At 37.4% G+C, this 13,561-nt stretch overlaps 2 protein-coding genes across 5 annotated transcripts in view; one reads left to right on the top strand and one right to left on the bottom strand.

Moving 5' to 3' along the window:
• Positions 1–2,033: 2,033 nt before the first annotated feature.
• gins1 (GINS complex subunit 1 (Psf1 homolog)) lies at positions 2,034–10,472 on the top strand. 4 transcript variants are annotated; one of them, XM_062995160.1, is made up of 8 exons: positions 2,034–2,085; positions 2,148–2,214; positions 7,337–7,401; positions 7,521–7,619; positions 7,690–7,780; positions 7,875–7,991; positions 9,812–9,886; positions 9,969–10,467. In XM_062995160.1, the coding sequence occupies exons 3-8, from the start codon at positions 7,367–7,369 to the stop codon at positions 10,035–10,037; spliced, it is 486 nt and encodes a 161-aa protein (XP_062851230.1). In that variant the 5' UTR covers positions 2,034–2,085; positions 2,148–2,214; positions 7,337–7,366; the 3' UTR covers positions 10,038–10,467. The 4 variants fall into 4 exon arrangements, with proteins under 4 accessions (XP_062851230.1, XP_062851233.1, XP_062851229.1 ...); XM_062995163.1 differs by lacking the exon at positions 2,034–2,085 and having other exon boundaries at positions 2,139–2,156; XM_062995159.1 differs by lacking the exons at positions 2,034–2,085; positions 2,148–2,214 and adding an exon at positions 4,376–4,862 and having other exon boundaries at positions 9,969–10,469.
• Positions 10,473–11,212: 740 nt separating this feature from the next.
• The window catches only part of ninl (ninein-like), a 42,978-nt gene continuing 40,629 nt past the window's right edge, over positions 11,213–13,561 (bottom strand). Inside the window, exons 26-28 of the mRNA XM_062995158.1 lie at positions 13,051–13,260; positions 11,648–11,761; positions 11,213–11,542 (exon numbers count right to left, since the gene is read on the bottom strand). Coding sequence (XP_062851228.1) covers positions 11,351–11,542; positions 11,648–11,761; positions 13,051–13,260 — 516 coding nt within the window. The 3' untranslated portion in view covers positions 11,213–11,350. The remainder of the gene's footprint in view (positions 11,543–11,647; positions 11,762–13,050; positions 13,261–13,561) is intronic.

Raw genomic sequence — 13,561 nt, 5'->3', positions numbered from 1 at the left:
GCTAATGAAAACAATATGACCAGACCAGTTTACCTGTGCATTACCACCACTAACTGAACTGGTTTTGGAATAGACGATTATACAGAGGGGAGGACAAAAAAATAAAATAAAAAGTGATACCAGATTATTTCTGCTAGACCTGTTTCTGTTAGGAATTTGTTGATGTAAGGACTTATCCTACCTCCCTCTTTCCCTAAGAGTCCTGACAGTGAAAGATCATTGTGTTTTGTCCTCTGTAAAGATTCAAAAAGTTGTGTTCTACCAGTACTGTATTCCTTATAATATATCCAATTAAGTAGTATATGTTCAACTGTTTCTGGTTGGTTACAATATCTACACATTCCGGTTGGGTGCCTATGACGGCGTATTAGGGCAATTGTTGTATTTGTAAAAAACAAATATTTTTAAGTTTCGATTTCAAGAATAAAGTCGAAATTATTTCAAGAATAAAGTCAAAATGATTTTAAGAATGAAGTAGAAATATTATGGCCAAAGAGTGTGCAGCCGTTGAGGCTTGTCAGTTCAGAGTAGGATTGCCAACTTTCAGAACTGGAAATAAGGAACACCCAGGGCTGGCAGGATGCCAGGTGTTTACCTGAGCGAAGGGGGGGGGGGGGGGGGGGGGTAAGACCCGTAAACAAAATAACGGGTCTTACACCATCATAGGAACATTATCAAAATGTTTAATTTAGGCTGTTTAACTTATATTATTTTCATTCTTTATAATAATAAATCAGATTCATATTTTAGGTTAAACAACATGCATAAAGAACAGCATGTAGCCCTGGTTCTGGACTGGACTGCTTTGCTTAGGGGGGCAGTAAGAAAATTGGGCGAGGGTTGGGGCAATGCCCACCCCAGTGCCCCATAGCGCCGGCCCTGCTTGTGTTACTTTAGTTTCACCCTAAGCCGGATTCGAACCTAGGGCAGAAGAACGTGCGTGATGCGCTCTGCCCACTGCGCTACTCAATCAGCGGTGTATATAGTGGTGGTAAATTCGGTTCATTTTATGCACTCTGGTTAATCTGAGTCACTCAGTAATGTGATCCGGTTCACTTGGGTCACTTGAGTCAGTTGAGTCACTTATACTGACGTTCTGATTGCGACTGATTAACTGCATTAAAATGCATCCAAATATCACTTGTCTTCCATGCACTTATCTTCTGTAAATAAATCCTTCTCTCTTAATTCTCTTGGCACCTCACACTTCTCTTGTCAGTGACAAGTTGACACTTTTTTTAAGTGAAATCTTGATCATGGGGGAGAGGGGGGAGAAAATATGCTGCATTACTAATCTATACCACTACTGCTGATGATAATAATAATAATAATAATAATAATAATAATAATAATTATAATAATTATAATAATAATAATAATAATAAGCATGTGCATTAAATCAGCCACATAACGAACACCAGTGTGTTTAATCGCTGTTTATTGGAATATTTAACGTATTACTTAGATTCATAGACTGGAGTGAAGTCGGTTCAGCCAAATCATCAGAGTCAGACGTGTTTCCAGTGAGTCGGCTCACTCGCCTTGTGTACTTAGCACCAGAGCGGTAGAGAGAACAGAGTGGCGACACTCCCATAGGGAACCGTTGGAAAGGGGGCGGGACATATTTTCTGTGCAGCTTCCGGGTTGTGGAGCTCTGTATCCACGATTTTCCTGAACTTTGACCTTTCCCGTGATTCGTAGCTGAAGCCGGTTTTTGACTTCCGGTTACAGTGTTTACGTTCTGAACGACAGAAGTAGTGGTCATTCGTAACTGTTTTTTTTTTAACAAACATGGCCAAAAACGCTATGTGGTTGAATAGTAAGTGTAGAGCGACTGTCTATTTCTGCATTTTGTTAGACGAGTGCACTGTGAACCCTTATTCCCTCCTCTCGGTGTGTTGTTGGAACGCACCCTGCTCACTCGCATGTTCTGCGTCTCTGCAAGCTGATACTCCGAACAATAAAGAAGTTTTGTTTTAGTTAAAACTGAGTCCTTTCTTAATTCCTAGCACTCGACAGTAAGGACATTTTAAGAAGCTGTGATGACCGTGTTCTGACAGTGCTCCACCCTTCCACGCTTACAGAGTGGGTAGATGACATGAGGTTAGCTATATTGATATAAGTGAACCATTTCGTCTTTTCCGAAGCTGTAGACGGTGAGGAGCTACAGAACTATAAAAGCACAGAGGCTTACATGCGTAGGAATTGCTGAAGGTAAACATCAGGCGTGGGTAATGCTGAGGGAAAGTGGAGTAGTCAAGACGGTGGGTTACTCGTGCATTGCAGGGTTAGGGAAGCTGTGGAAGGTAGGGAGGGATGAACCGAGGAACATTCTAATAGCTGTGAAACACTGGAAATAATAAACAATGTATCACGACTGATTTTACTTCTACAACAGTGTATACTTATATTGGTTCATGAGTGGATGTAAAGCAGGAAAGGGGAGCTGAAGAGACAGAATAAAACGCGTTGCGTTGTTTAATTTACTAAAACAATGAACTGGGAACAACAAACAGGGTATTTACACCCGTTCAGTATTCACTTGCACAAGCCGTGTCTGTCTGGGTGTCCGGATTTAAATGTTATTTGTCCAATTTCTGCAACGCTCTCTAAAATTTTGGACTATACAAAGTGAAACTGCATTATACGATATTATAAATTTTTTATTATTATTTAATTAATGAATATTATTAATATAATTCATATGATTATTATTATATTATTATGGAATGTAACGCGTAAGGCGCAGGTCACGGACAATGTTTACAAATCCGCTGGTGTTCAAAGCACGAACTTTCCAATAACAGCTTCAATTTCTTTGAGTTGTTGTGGCACCCGAGAGCGGCACACGTCGAGCCCGAGCTCATATTTGAACCATGCAGTCCTTACCAAAAGTAGTTTAATAATGTTGTAGTTAGTACTACAGCAAATCTAACGCGACCGGAAACGAAAAACCGGCAAACGGAAATAGGGAGGTGTCATGGCAGCCCCCATTGTGTTGCCAGGAAAATCGTGGATAGTTCCAAACATCCCATAGAGCCCCATTCATTTTTACTACTTATCAAACATTTTTAGCTGTTTGTTGCTTTGTTTTAAAAAAATAATGAATTTAATGTCATTAATATACTTAATACTGTTATTGTTTAGCATTTGCTCAGCACTAAATGTTACATGTTTATCTTAATTAATAGGTATAACTGAATTTAGCTTAGTCAGTTAAGCTTAATTACTGACACTAGAGTCTTTTCACCTAAAATTGATTAATTAAAAGTTGATTAATCAAGAGTCTTGTTACAGAAATGATAATAAAACATCAGAGCCATAATAAATCATGCTAATTTTACTTTCCTCAGGAATCCTCAGGAAAGTGAAGGGAGATTAGTTTATGTAAAAAACAAAACATAAAAAACTTTAATGCCTGTACTGTATATTGTCTCTACTACTTAATGATATCGCATGATGTAATGTATGCTAATATAATGTACTGTGTGTTAACAAGAACGACCTATTAAGTCATTATAAACATCAATCTTCCACTTCATATACCAAATTGACATTAAAGCAGATGCAGTAAATGTAAACGCAGTTGAAAATACCCAGAAATTGTACAAATGTTTATTATTTACTGTTTAATATTTCACTCACTGCTGCCTGTCCCATATGAGAACATGACAGCGCCGGGTTTGTTTGGAACTATTGGAGGGTTACATGAACCACGTGACCGCGTAGCGGCGAGATCAAGGAGTGTCGCAACTCTCTCTATCTACGGCTCTGCTTAGCAGCAGCCATTCAGAGAACTCATAGGATTCGGGTTAATTGAGATTTCGGACTCGTGCTTCCTGATTCAGTACAAAGATTCGAATCATTAACCCGGGTGATTCAGGAACCGCCCAGCTCTAGTATTGAACAGTCTAATCTGCAGCGTTTCTCTCCCATCGATAAAAATACGGAACAAAGCGCGTCCCGTATCAGTTCAATACGGAACGCGACATTTAGTTTCCAAATACGGAACGATTCCGTATTTTACGGGACGGTTGGCAACCCTAGTTCAGAGAAGCATGGGTCTCAGTACCTGGAAGGCAGCCTCCAATGCGCATTACTGTGGTTATCCAGTAACCCGCGATTACTTTTGGGTCGTTGTTTGTATTGTACGCTTCCATCCACATTACATGACGACTATAAAACCCGTCAGTGCAACCATTTATAGCGACGCAATACGGCTTTAGTTTATCATACGAGTCCATATGCCATAAGGCGATTTCTTTATTTGTGAAACCGGTACATCCCTCATTTTCAAATAAGGAGGTTGCTATGACAGTAATATTTCAACTTTATTCTCAAAATCATTTGGAATTTAATCTCGAAATTGAAACTTTAAAATTTAAAATTAAAATTTTTTTTTACAGTGGCCCTAATACGCTGTCATAGGCGCTTGTCTATTTTCCATAATGTATAATTAAGTCCTGTGTGCCCTATTCTTAGACATGTGATGTTATTTTCTTCTCTCCTTTTAGAACCAACAATATGGTCTGCTTTACAAAGTCTGCTGTTAATCATTTGAGAAACGCGTTGACTTGAAATGTCCTCTTCTGCGCTCCCTACTAAACGCCTTGAACACGTGATACAAACATGCGATTCTGCCGCGAAATCTAGTTGTTGTTCATGGCGTTAGCGATTGTAGTAAACACTGCTCCAGTACTAGTGTGAGATTTATACAGAAAGAGTCTAATATAACATCTTTAGTCTTTTTTTTCTAATATTAATTTAAGTTTATTATTGCTGCTATCATGTTTTGTGAGAAGGCAGTTGATCTAGTAAGAGAACTTCACCGGATGAGTGAAGGCCAGTTACCTGCGTTTAAGGTAAGAAGTTGACTGTTTTAGCTTTAACTAAACTGTTAAAACAGAAATCCTTAAAAAAAAAACTAAAAACATATCATATTGAAATATGAAGACAAGTATTCATTTCCAAACTGGTTTTTAGGTTTAAAGAACAGCAAGCGTTAATTAATACATTTATTAATGTATTTATTTTATTCATTTTATTAATGTATAATTTTATTTCTTTTTGTATTAATGTATTTTATTTTATTCATTTTATTAATGTTTAATTTTATTTTTTTTATTAATGTATTTATTTTATTTATTTTATGTGTAATTTTATTAAATTTTTCAAAATTAATTTTATTAATGTATTTATTTTATTCATTTTAATAATGTATAATTGTATTTATTTATTTTTATTCATTTTATTAATGTATTTTCTTTTTTATTTTTATTCATGTATTTTATTTGATTAATTTATTAATGTATAATTGTATTTTATTTTATTTATTTTATTAATGTATCATTTTATTTATTTTTTATTAATTATAATAATGTATTTTATAAATCCTTAAGGAATAAAATGCTTCTATTGGTGTTAGAATTTATGTATTAATGACTATCAATTAAAGAAAAAAAGATATGAATTTTTAATTGAATATGTCTGTGGCGGTCTTACCAGCTAATCATATAAGTATGTCTAAGATAACAGGTATAGTAAAACTTTAAATCGTATATCTGTGCCTTAAAGTTTTGTTTAACATGACTGGAAATACTGATTCATACAATTTCAGGGATTTTTTTTTATAAAGAAATGCATGAAGTCTGTCCAGCAAATATGAACAAGGTTTATTATTAATGACATCACCAATATAATATACAAAATAAAGAACTTTTCAGCTGAAGCATTTAAACTAGGGCTGTCGTTAATTAACGCCATTAACGCGTTAAAATTTTAATCGCGATTAAAACAATTAATCAAGATTAAAATTTTTAATCTAACTATTTTTATTTGGCATATACATGTGTGTCTCTGTGGTAATTAACTGTATTTCAGATGAATTAGGATGTAAAGCGCATGAACTGTCCGATGATAAACTACTTTTAGCGGTTTTCACTTTTTTTACGTGTTGATGAGAAGATGAATGAAACCACGTGATCTCTGTAACGAGTATTTCCATTGGCTGCTAGAGCTGTCCATCAAAACCGTGTAGCTCCGCCTCCTCCCTCTCCGGTAAAAAGTGAAACTCTGCGTGATGTTTCATCTCTACAGTTTATTCAGGTTATTCTATCACATGGTTATAAACATGATTTATATTTGTGATGTTTGTAGTTTTCTAAAAAACACATTCGTATCTGATATTTATATGGACTAAGCGTTTACATGGACTGTTTTAATTAACACTTTTTTATATATAGCTACAGTCAATTATTTATGGATAATGTTTGCTAACTTGACTGTTTCAGGTATTAATAGGTGTTTAAATGGTAATGTAGAACAGTATTTCCCAGTATTCTTTCTGCACAAACACAGTATTAAAGGGTTTTCTTAATAGATCTATGAAATAATCATATCTGTGTTTTGATGTTTTATTGATGCCTTATATTAGATCAAAACATGATGGTTGGTGCACCTGTTTTCAGTGTCAGGGTCATGAACAGGAAAAGATCCTCACTTTTGTCAGATAATGTGCTTTCTACAATGAATTTAGATTTAATAATTCTATCATATTTTATGAATGTTTTATTGGTAAACACGTTCTTGCAATAACAATGTGCATAACTGTTCAAATTTTGCTTAATTATTAGTTTGCGATTAATTGAGATGAATACATACTGTATATATTAGGGCTGTCACACGATTAAAAATTTTAATCGAGATTAATTTTGTTCTTTAATCGCGATTAATCTCGATTAAAAATTGTTATCGTGTGACAGCCCTAATATAAACACATTTAAATTATTTTGTTTCAGACTATGGATATTAATGCTAGGAACTAAATGCAACGATGTTAATTTAAATGGCAGTGCAAGATCAACTATAATCACATTTAGTTAAGACTTTGTCACAGTGAATATAGATTGCTGGGGAGATTGTTATTCAACTGCTCTGACATGATGACAGACTGGAGAAAAACCCTCATAATCTTCTGCTACAGTCATAATGATGATTGCACTTGTTTTTAATCTTGTTCACATACTTGTTAGATATGTTTCCAGCCTTGTAGTATTGTTAAAGTGTTGACATTTTAATACATGTAACATTTGTTGTTTACCACAAAAAAACGAACTAATTAATCTATGAAGGCGGAGCAGCTTTCATTTTCATGTGTTACAAAGCAGGAGCATTTGCAACTTGTAGAGTGTCAGTTAGCATTAAAGGACCAGTAAAGCCACACTTAGTTATACATGTTCTATACTTCTGGCATGCTGTGTGTGCAGCCACCAAAAACTTTGTTGGAAAACTGGACTGCTTGTCAGCTTAACCATGTTTTTCTCTTCTCTCTTTACAGGAAGACAGCATTAGGCAAGTGCTGGAAGAAATGAAAGCTTTGTATGAGCAGAACCAAAGTGATGTGTAAGAATAACAGTATTTATTTGACTGGTCTTATTCTGCATCTTGCTTACAGCAGTTTTCATGATTTAAAACCGCACTAATTTCATGTTTTTAAACGACTTCTGCTTTGTCCCCCAAAGAAATAAAGCCAAGGTTGAGGGCAAGACTGAACTGATACCGACCATCAAGTTTCGTCACTGCTGTTTGCTGAGAAACCAGCGCTGTATTGCAGCCTATTTGTAAGTCAGTTTCTATATGATGCCTCGTCCCCGATTTATTTTATCTTACTTTCATCTGATATTTCTACAGGTACGACCGTCTGCTTCGAATCCGTGCCCTCAGATGGGAGTATGGAAGTGTGTTACCCACAACAATTCGATTTCACATGTGCGCAGAAGAGGTGGGACTGATTTTGTTTTAGTAATACTTGACTTTTTTAAATCTTTAGTTCTTATTCTGACTTTTAATAACGGATTATTTAATACTCTGTGCAGTTGGAGTGGTTTAATCAGTACAAGAAGTCACTGGCTACATACATGAGGTCACTTGGGGGTGAGGAGGGACTAGATATAACACAAGACATGAAGCCCCCTAAGAGTCTGTATATTGAGGTGAGATACATTGTTCAGCCATTGCTGTAGTAAATATTATCCTACAGTAATGGTCCTCCATTACTGCGTCATATAAAGTTTCTTTGCAAAATATTGTGGACCAGATATTCAACACATAGTCATATGCATCGCATGCAAAAGATTTGCAATATCCAGACAGCTGCTCAGTTACAGGCTCATCAGGACCATGAGAGTTGAATTAGCTTAGTCTGTTTTTATTTAAACTAATTGGGGGACTGGATTAATTTTTTTTTTTTTTTGCATTTAATCAATTACCCGATTGCATTACGCTTCCTCTCTTCTGATGTTTAACACTGCTGTGATTGAGGAGAGCCGTGACTAACACACACCCCCTCCGACGTGTGCAGTAGCCAACTGCATCTTTCACCTGCACGAGGCGAGTTCTTATGCGGATCAGCTTTGTGTACGAAGAGACACACCCTGATCACACATTATCTCTCGTCTCTGTGCAGGCACCATCAATCAGCCAGCAGAGGTCGTAATTGCATCAGTTATAAGGAGTCCCCTCCGGCACCCTTCCCTTAAACTACTAGCCAATCGTTGTTTGTGTAGGTGCCCAGCCTGCCAGGTGGCGGAGCTGAGATTCAAGCCGACAGCTCTGCTGTGCTAGCGTGTTTTACCACTGTGCCACCTTAGCGTGGACCCTTGGGTCCATTTATTTACTGTCAGTAAGGTAATTCATGCACTTATCAACTGATGTCTAAGATAGCCAAGATGGTGCCTGCACAGAGACGAGGCATAATGTGTAGGGCAGATGTAGCCTAGTGGTTAAGGTGCTGGTCCAGTAAACGGAAGGTTGCCGGTTCAAACCTTACCACTGCCAGGTTGCTGTTGGGCCCATGAGCAAGGCCCTTAACCCTCAATTGCTTAGACAGTCCCCCAATCCCAATCCGCTCCCTACCCACTCCACCTCTCCACTCCGCCTCCGTTTGCGCGTTCACGTGGCGTGCTCGCCACATTAAGGGCTGTCCCAAAGTAATTAGGGCGGAGGGCGAGTGAACTATACAACCCTCCAACAGCGAGTGTACACCAGAGCACACTCAACCACCACACTCCACGGAAGTGCAGCTAGGACAGGTGAATAGAGGAAACGCTTTACAAATATAGGTTCCAACATCATTTTCAGTAAAATATGATATTAGGTTTCCTCATAAGTGTTAGAGCAAATTTAGGCACAGTCTTCTTCAGTCTTTTTAAAGAAATAAAATCTGTGATCGGTGAACTTAAACTTCATAAATGGCAAAATAATTTTACCCCAACAATACTATCACTAACATTATCATCATATTTAACACCATTTTTTGGAGAATTAAAACATAACTATACATTTATACTAGTTATAAAGTAGCAGGTGCTTGCGTCTCCTGAGCTCGTATTCCCGCTTGGAGATGCTGAAATGATAACGGAGCACAAGACATGACAGCAAGGCGAGAAAAGCGTCTATCTGTAGCCATGGTGACGGCAGATTCCTTCTTCCGCTCAAAAGCATAGAGGGCATCCCAAAGTTGACTCCTGAATTTAGACCCTCCCCTTAATCGGAAGCTCCCTTCACAGCACAGTGTGTGACTTCATGTGGAGTGTTAGTGAGGAGGGAACGGTTTGGGAAAGGCCGTGTATACTGTCACAGTACTGTAAGTCGCTTTGGATAAAAGCGTCTGCTAAATACTGAAAATGTAAATGTAATGTAAATAGCCAAGCCTAGTCATTCGAAAGGGTGTCCACATATTTTTGGCAAGGTAGTGCATTCTAGTACCTGTTAGTAAAACTGCACATTGCTAGCATCGTTTCTCTCCCTTTAGGTGCGCTGCTTGAAAGATCATGGGGAATTTGAGATTGACGATGGTACAGTTATACTCCTGAAGAAGAACAGTCAGGTATTGATACTTTTCTTTAATGGAATTCACAATCTGATTCGTTTACGATTGCATCTGAATCCTAACTTATTTACATTTACAGCATTTTCTGCCTCGATGGAAATGTGAGCAGCTGATTCGACAGGGAGTTCTGGAACATGTCATGTCTTGAAAGAACAGAATGCTGGGACTTGCTAAAAAATGTTTACGTGCATTATCAGTTTATTCAATGTATTTACAGAATTCAATGCATTTAACACGTGTAATTATCAAACAAATAAATGGAAAAAAATTATACTTTCAGTGCACAAATTGCATATTTCATTGTTAATGTCAGACAGATTGTTCTTTTTTTAAAACCGTGAAGACAAAAAGGCTTCTATATATAAAAAACTTCAATAAAGTTACAACTTTTGCAAGTCTGTCAACACAAATATAAAAACATTACAGTGGACTGTACAGTAGTGCATCATGATTGTGCAAGTTTCAGGGCAACGTGTATCAAAACTGTACAATGGAAAAATACTGTGCACTTGATCAAAGTATATTTAACACGTGTCATTTTAACCACTGAATAAATAAAGTAAAGTAACTTGATAGACATATTCACAGATGTTAACCTTTTATATTCTAAATTTATACCCACAAACTTTACTATTTTGAGATATAAAATGGCTAAACAGTTGTTACATTATCAGCTCACACCATTGTGTACATTAAAATATTTATTGCACAATTAATATTTTCATGTGGTAAAAGACTACTGTAACTTGCATTATACACTGATCAGCCATAACATTAAAACCACCTTGTTTCTACACTCACTGTCCATTTTATCAGCTCCACTTACCATATAGAAGCACTTTGTAGTTCTACAATTACTGACTGTAGTCCATCTGTTTCTCTGCATGCTTTGTTAGCCCCCTTTCATGCTGTTCTTCAATGGTCAGGATCCCCTGGTATGAGTGGATAAGACACAGTAGCTCTGTGATCATCTCTGACTTTACATCTACAAGGTGGACCAACTAGGTAAGAGTGTCTAATAGAGTGGACACGTTATTTAAAAACTCCAGCAGCGCTGCTGTGTCTGATCCACTCATACCAGCACAACACACACGAACACACCACCACCATGTCATAGTCACTGCAGTGCTGAGAATGATCCACCACCTAAATAATACCTGCTCTGTAGTGGTCCTGACCAGTTAAAAACAGGGTGAAAGCAGGCTAAAAATGCATTCAAAGAAACAGATGGACTACAGTCAGTAATTGTAGAACTACAAAGTGCTTCTATATGATAAGTAGAGCTGATGAAATGGACAGTGAGTGTAGAAACAAGGAGGTGGTTTTAATGTTATGGCTAATTTGGTGTACTTATGCTTTTCATTGTCTTGCTATAGACAGTGCCCCCCTGTATTTGAAACGACACATTTGTATCCATGTACCGCACTGTAGGTAGTTTACAGGTTGTGTTTGGGTGACCGACTAAGCAGAAAGTGAGACCGGTGCGATTTTACACAAGAGTTTGTTGAGAGCGGTAACCTTCTCCTCCAGAAAAAATGACTTCTTCTCTGCACTTTTCTGCCTCTGCTCTGTGATCTGCAGAGCCTTCATGAGCTGAGAGTTCTCCACGTAGAGGTCCTTCAGCAGCAGATCAGACTTTGCATTCTTTAATAACTAATAACAGATAAAAACAGACAGGTCAGTTCTGTACATTTCACCTCACACTTAAAAGGTAAAAGGTGTCGCATAGTGAATAAGGTGTTAACCTCATGGACTTACTTGCTCCTTTAACTGATTGACCTTTTCCTGCAGCATCAGATGTGCCATTTTAAACTTGGATTTCACCTCGTCCATTTGCTCCTGTGTGCTTTCTATCATTTTCTCATACTGCTCCTGATTAGTCAGGGGACAAGGGACAAAAGTTTGAAGTAAAGTAAGTGTACTGTATCTAAAGGTCTAAAATACTTGATAAGTGATGGAGATTGTAACTAATTACCATGTATACAAGTTTTGCTGAGTGACTGATCGCAGGTACACTGTATGGTCAAAAGTATAAAGCCACCACTTCTTGTTATTAATTTCAGCGACATGTTGCTAACAGTTGTATAAAATACTTATAATTTTGTGGCAGTGATGTGATGGTCATTTTCTATTCAAGCATGATGTTATGGTTTTTAATGTCATGGTTACACTGAAGTTATATTCTCAGTCACCATCAGAATTATTCTTTTTGTCCCAATATATTTGGTTAGTTTTTGGTCTGTGTTTGTAAGGAACCCGAGCACATTTTCTTGTTCAAATGTTTCATGCATGGATTTCGGTATTTGAAGTATGTCAGGTGCTTTTGTATCTGAGGCATTCGATTAAAAGATGCTTGATGGACAGGAATGTGTGGCATGTGTCACATTGCAGATAGGGGGAGAGGTGTTAGTCTTGTGTGGGCGATGTGGCATCTGGAAAGAAATACTTGTTCTACTCGATTATTTGATCATGTCCTAATTGGGTGTGTATAGTTGGGCATATTTTGTGTGTTTTTGGTCCGAGTATCCCAGGGATGATCAGGGGTTTTGCGTCCATTGGGAAGAGTGTATGGCTCATAAATTGTGTTTGATGCTTTTTCTTGCCAGTTTGTTCCAGCATGATGTCTCAGATCCATAAAGACATTGTTTGTGAGTTTGATGTGGAAGAAAACTGGTGGCCTGCAAAAATTCCTGACCCCAACCCCATTTAACCCCTTTGTGATGAATTGGAATATCAGTTGTGAGCCAGAATTAGAACCTGTGCTCCATTTTCATGTACAGTGTGTGCTAATCTCTCTAGTCTTTTATCAGTGGACATTTTCTGATCACATGAAGCTGGTGGCTTTATATTTTTGGTTGGAGCACTATTCTCAACATTCTCAATACAGATAATGCAGTGTTTAAAAATCTCAGCACTGCTACCTGATGCATTTTAAATGTAATAACATCATAGTGTGTTTGGTACATCCATGTGTCATTGCAGTGATGAAATGGTCAGCGAGGGTCCCTTTTTTGATTAGTAAATGGTTTACAGGAGGGTAAAAAAAAAAAAAGAAAGTACAAATTCTGATATTATGCGCAAAGCATAAAATGTCATTGGATTGCATCAGTTTCTATGTAGAAAACCAGCATGCAGTGTGTGTGTACGTATAATAGATTTACCTGCTGAAGTTTTAGCTGAGTTCTTGATTGTTGGACCTCAAAGCGAAGCTGCTCCTCCTGCTGCTGAATCTTTTTCTGCTGCTCAGCCAGCTGAGTGTGTAAGTGAGCCAGCTGCTTCTGGGTATCAGTGCCAACCTGATCTTTTAGCTGCTGCACCTCACGAACATGCTGGGCTCGGCTCAGTGACAAAGCCATGTTTGCCCTTAAAACCTAAAAAAATGAGTGCGTTATTTATTGCAATTTTCTCTCAACTATGAGGTAACAAACTTACTGTTATTGTAATTTTGATTGTTAACTAGTATGTAAGAAAATATAAATAGAATCAACTTTTAATCTATGCATTAAGGCAGTGGTAGCTTAGCGAGTAAAGTATTAGACTAGTAATCAAATTTTCCTGGTTCAAACCCTACCACTAACAAGTTGTCAGTGTTGTGTCCCTGATAAATGCCCTTAACCCTCAATAGCTGAATTCAGTCATAATTTTAAGGTACTTTGGATAAAAGCATCTGCT

Source organism: Trichomycterus rosablanca, chromosome 5 (assembly GCF_030014385.1).
Source record: "Trichomycterus rosablanca isolate fTriRos1 chromosome 5, fTriRos1.hap1, whole genome shotgun sequence".
Taxonomy (NCBI): domain Eukaryota; kingdom Metazoa; phylum Chordata; class Actinopteri; order Siluriformes; family Trichomycteridae; genus Trichomycterus; species Trichomycterus rosablanca.
The sequence above is the reverse complement of the archived record's forward strand: the minus strand, read 5'-3'. Positions and strand labels throughout refer to the sequence as shown.

Excerpts from the sequence above, each read along its gene's own strand:
- gins1 (XM_062995159.1), top strand. The coding sequence starts at position 4,788 with ATGTTTTGTGAGAAGGCAGTTGATCTAGTAAGAGAACTTCACCGGATG. Across the intron at positions 7,402-7,520 it reads GAGCAGAACCAAAGTGATGT|AAATAAAGCCAAGGTTGAGG; the intron begins GTAAGAATAACA and ends TGTCCCCCAAAG. Across the intron at positions 7,620-7,689 it reads CGCTGTATTGCAGCCTATTT|GTACGACCGTCTGCTTCGAA; the intron begins GTAAGTCAGTTT and ends ATATTTCTACAG.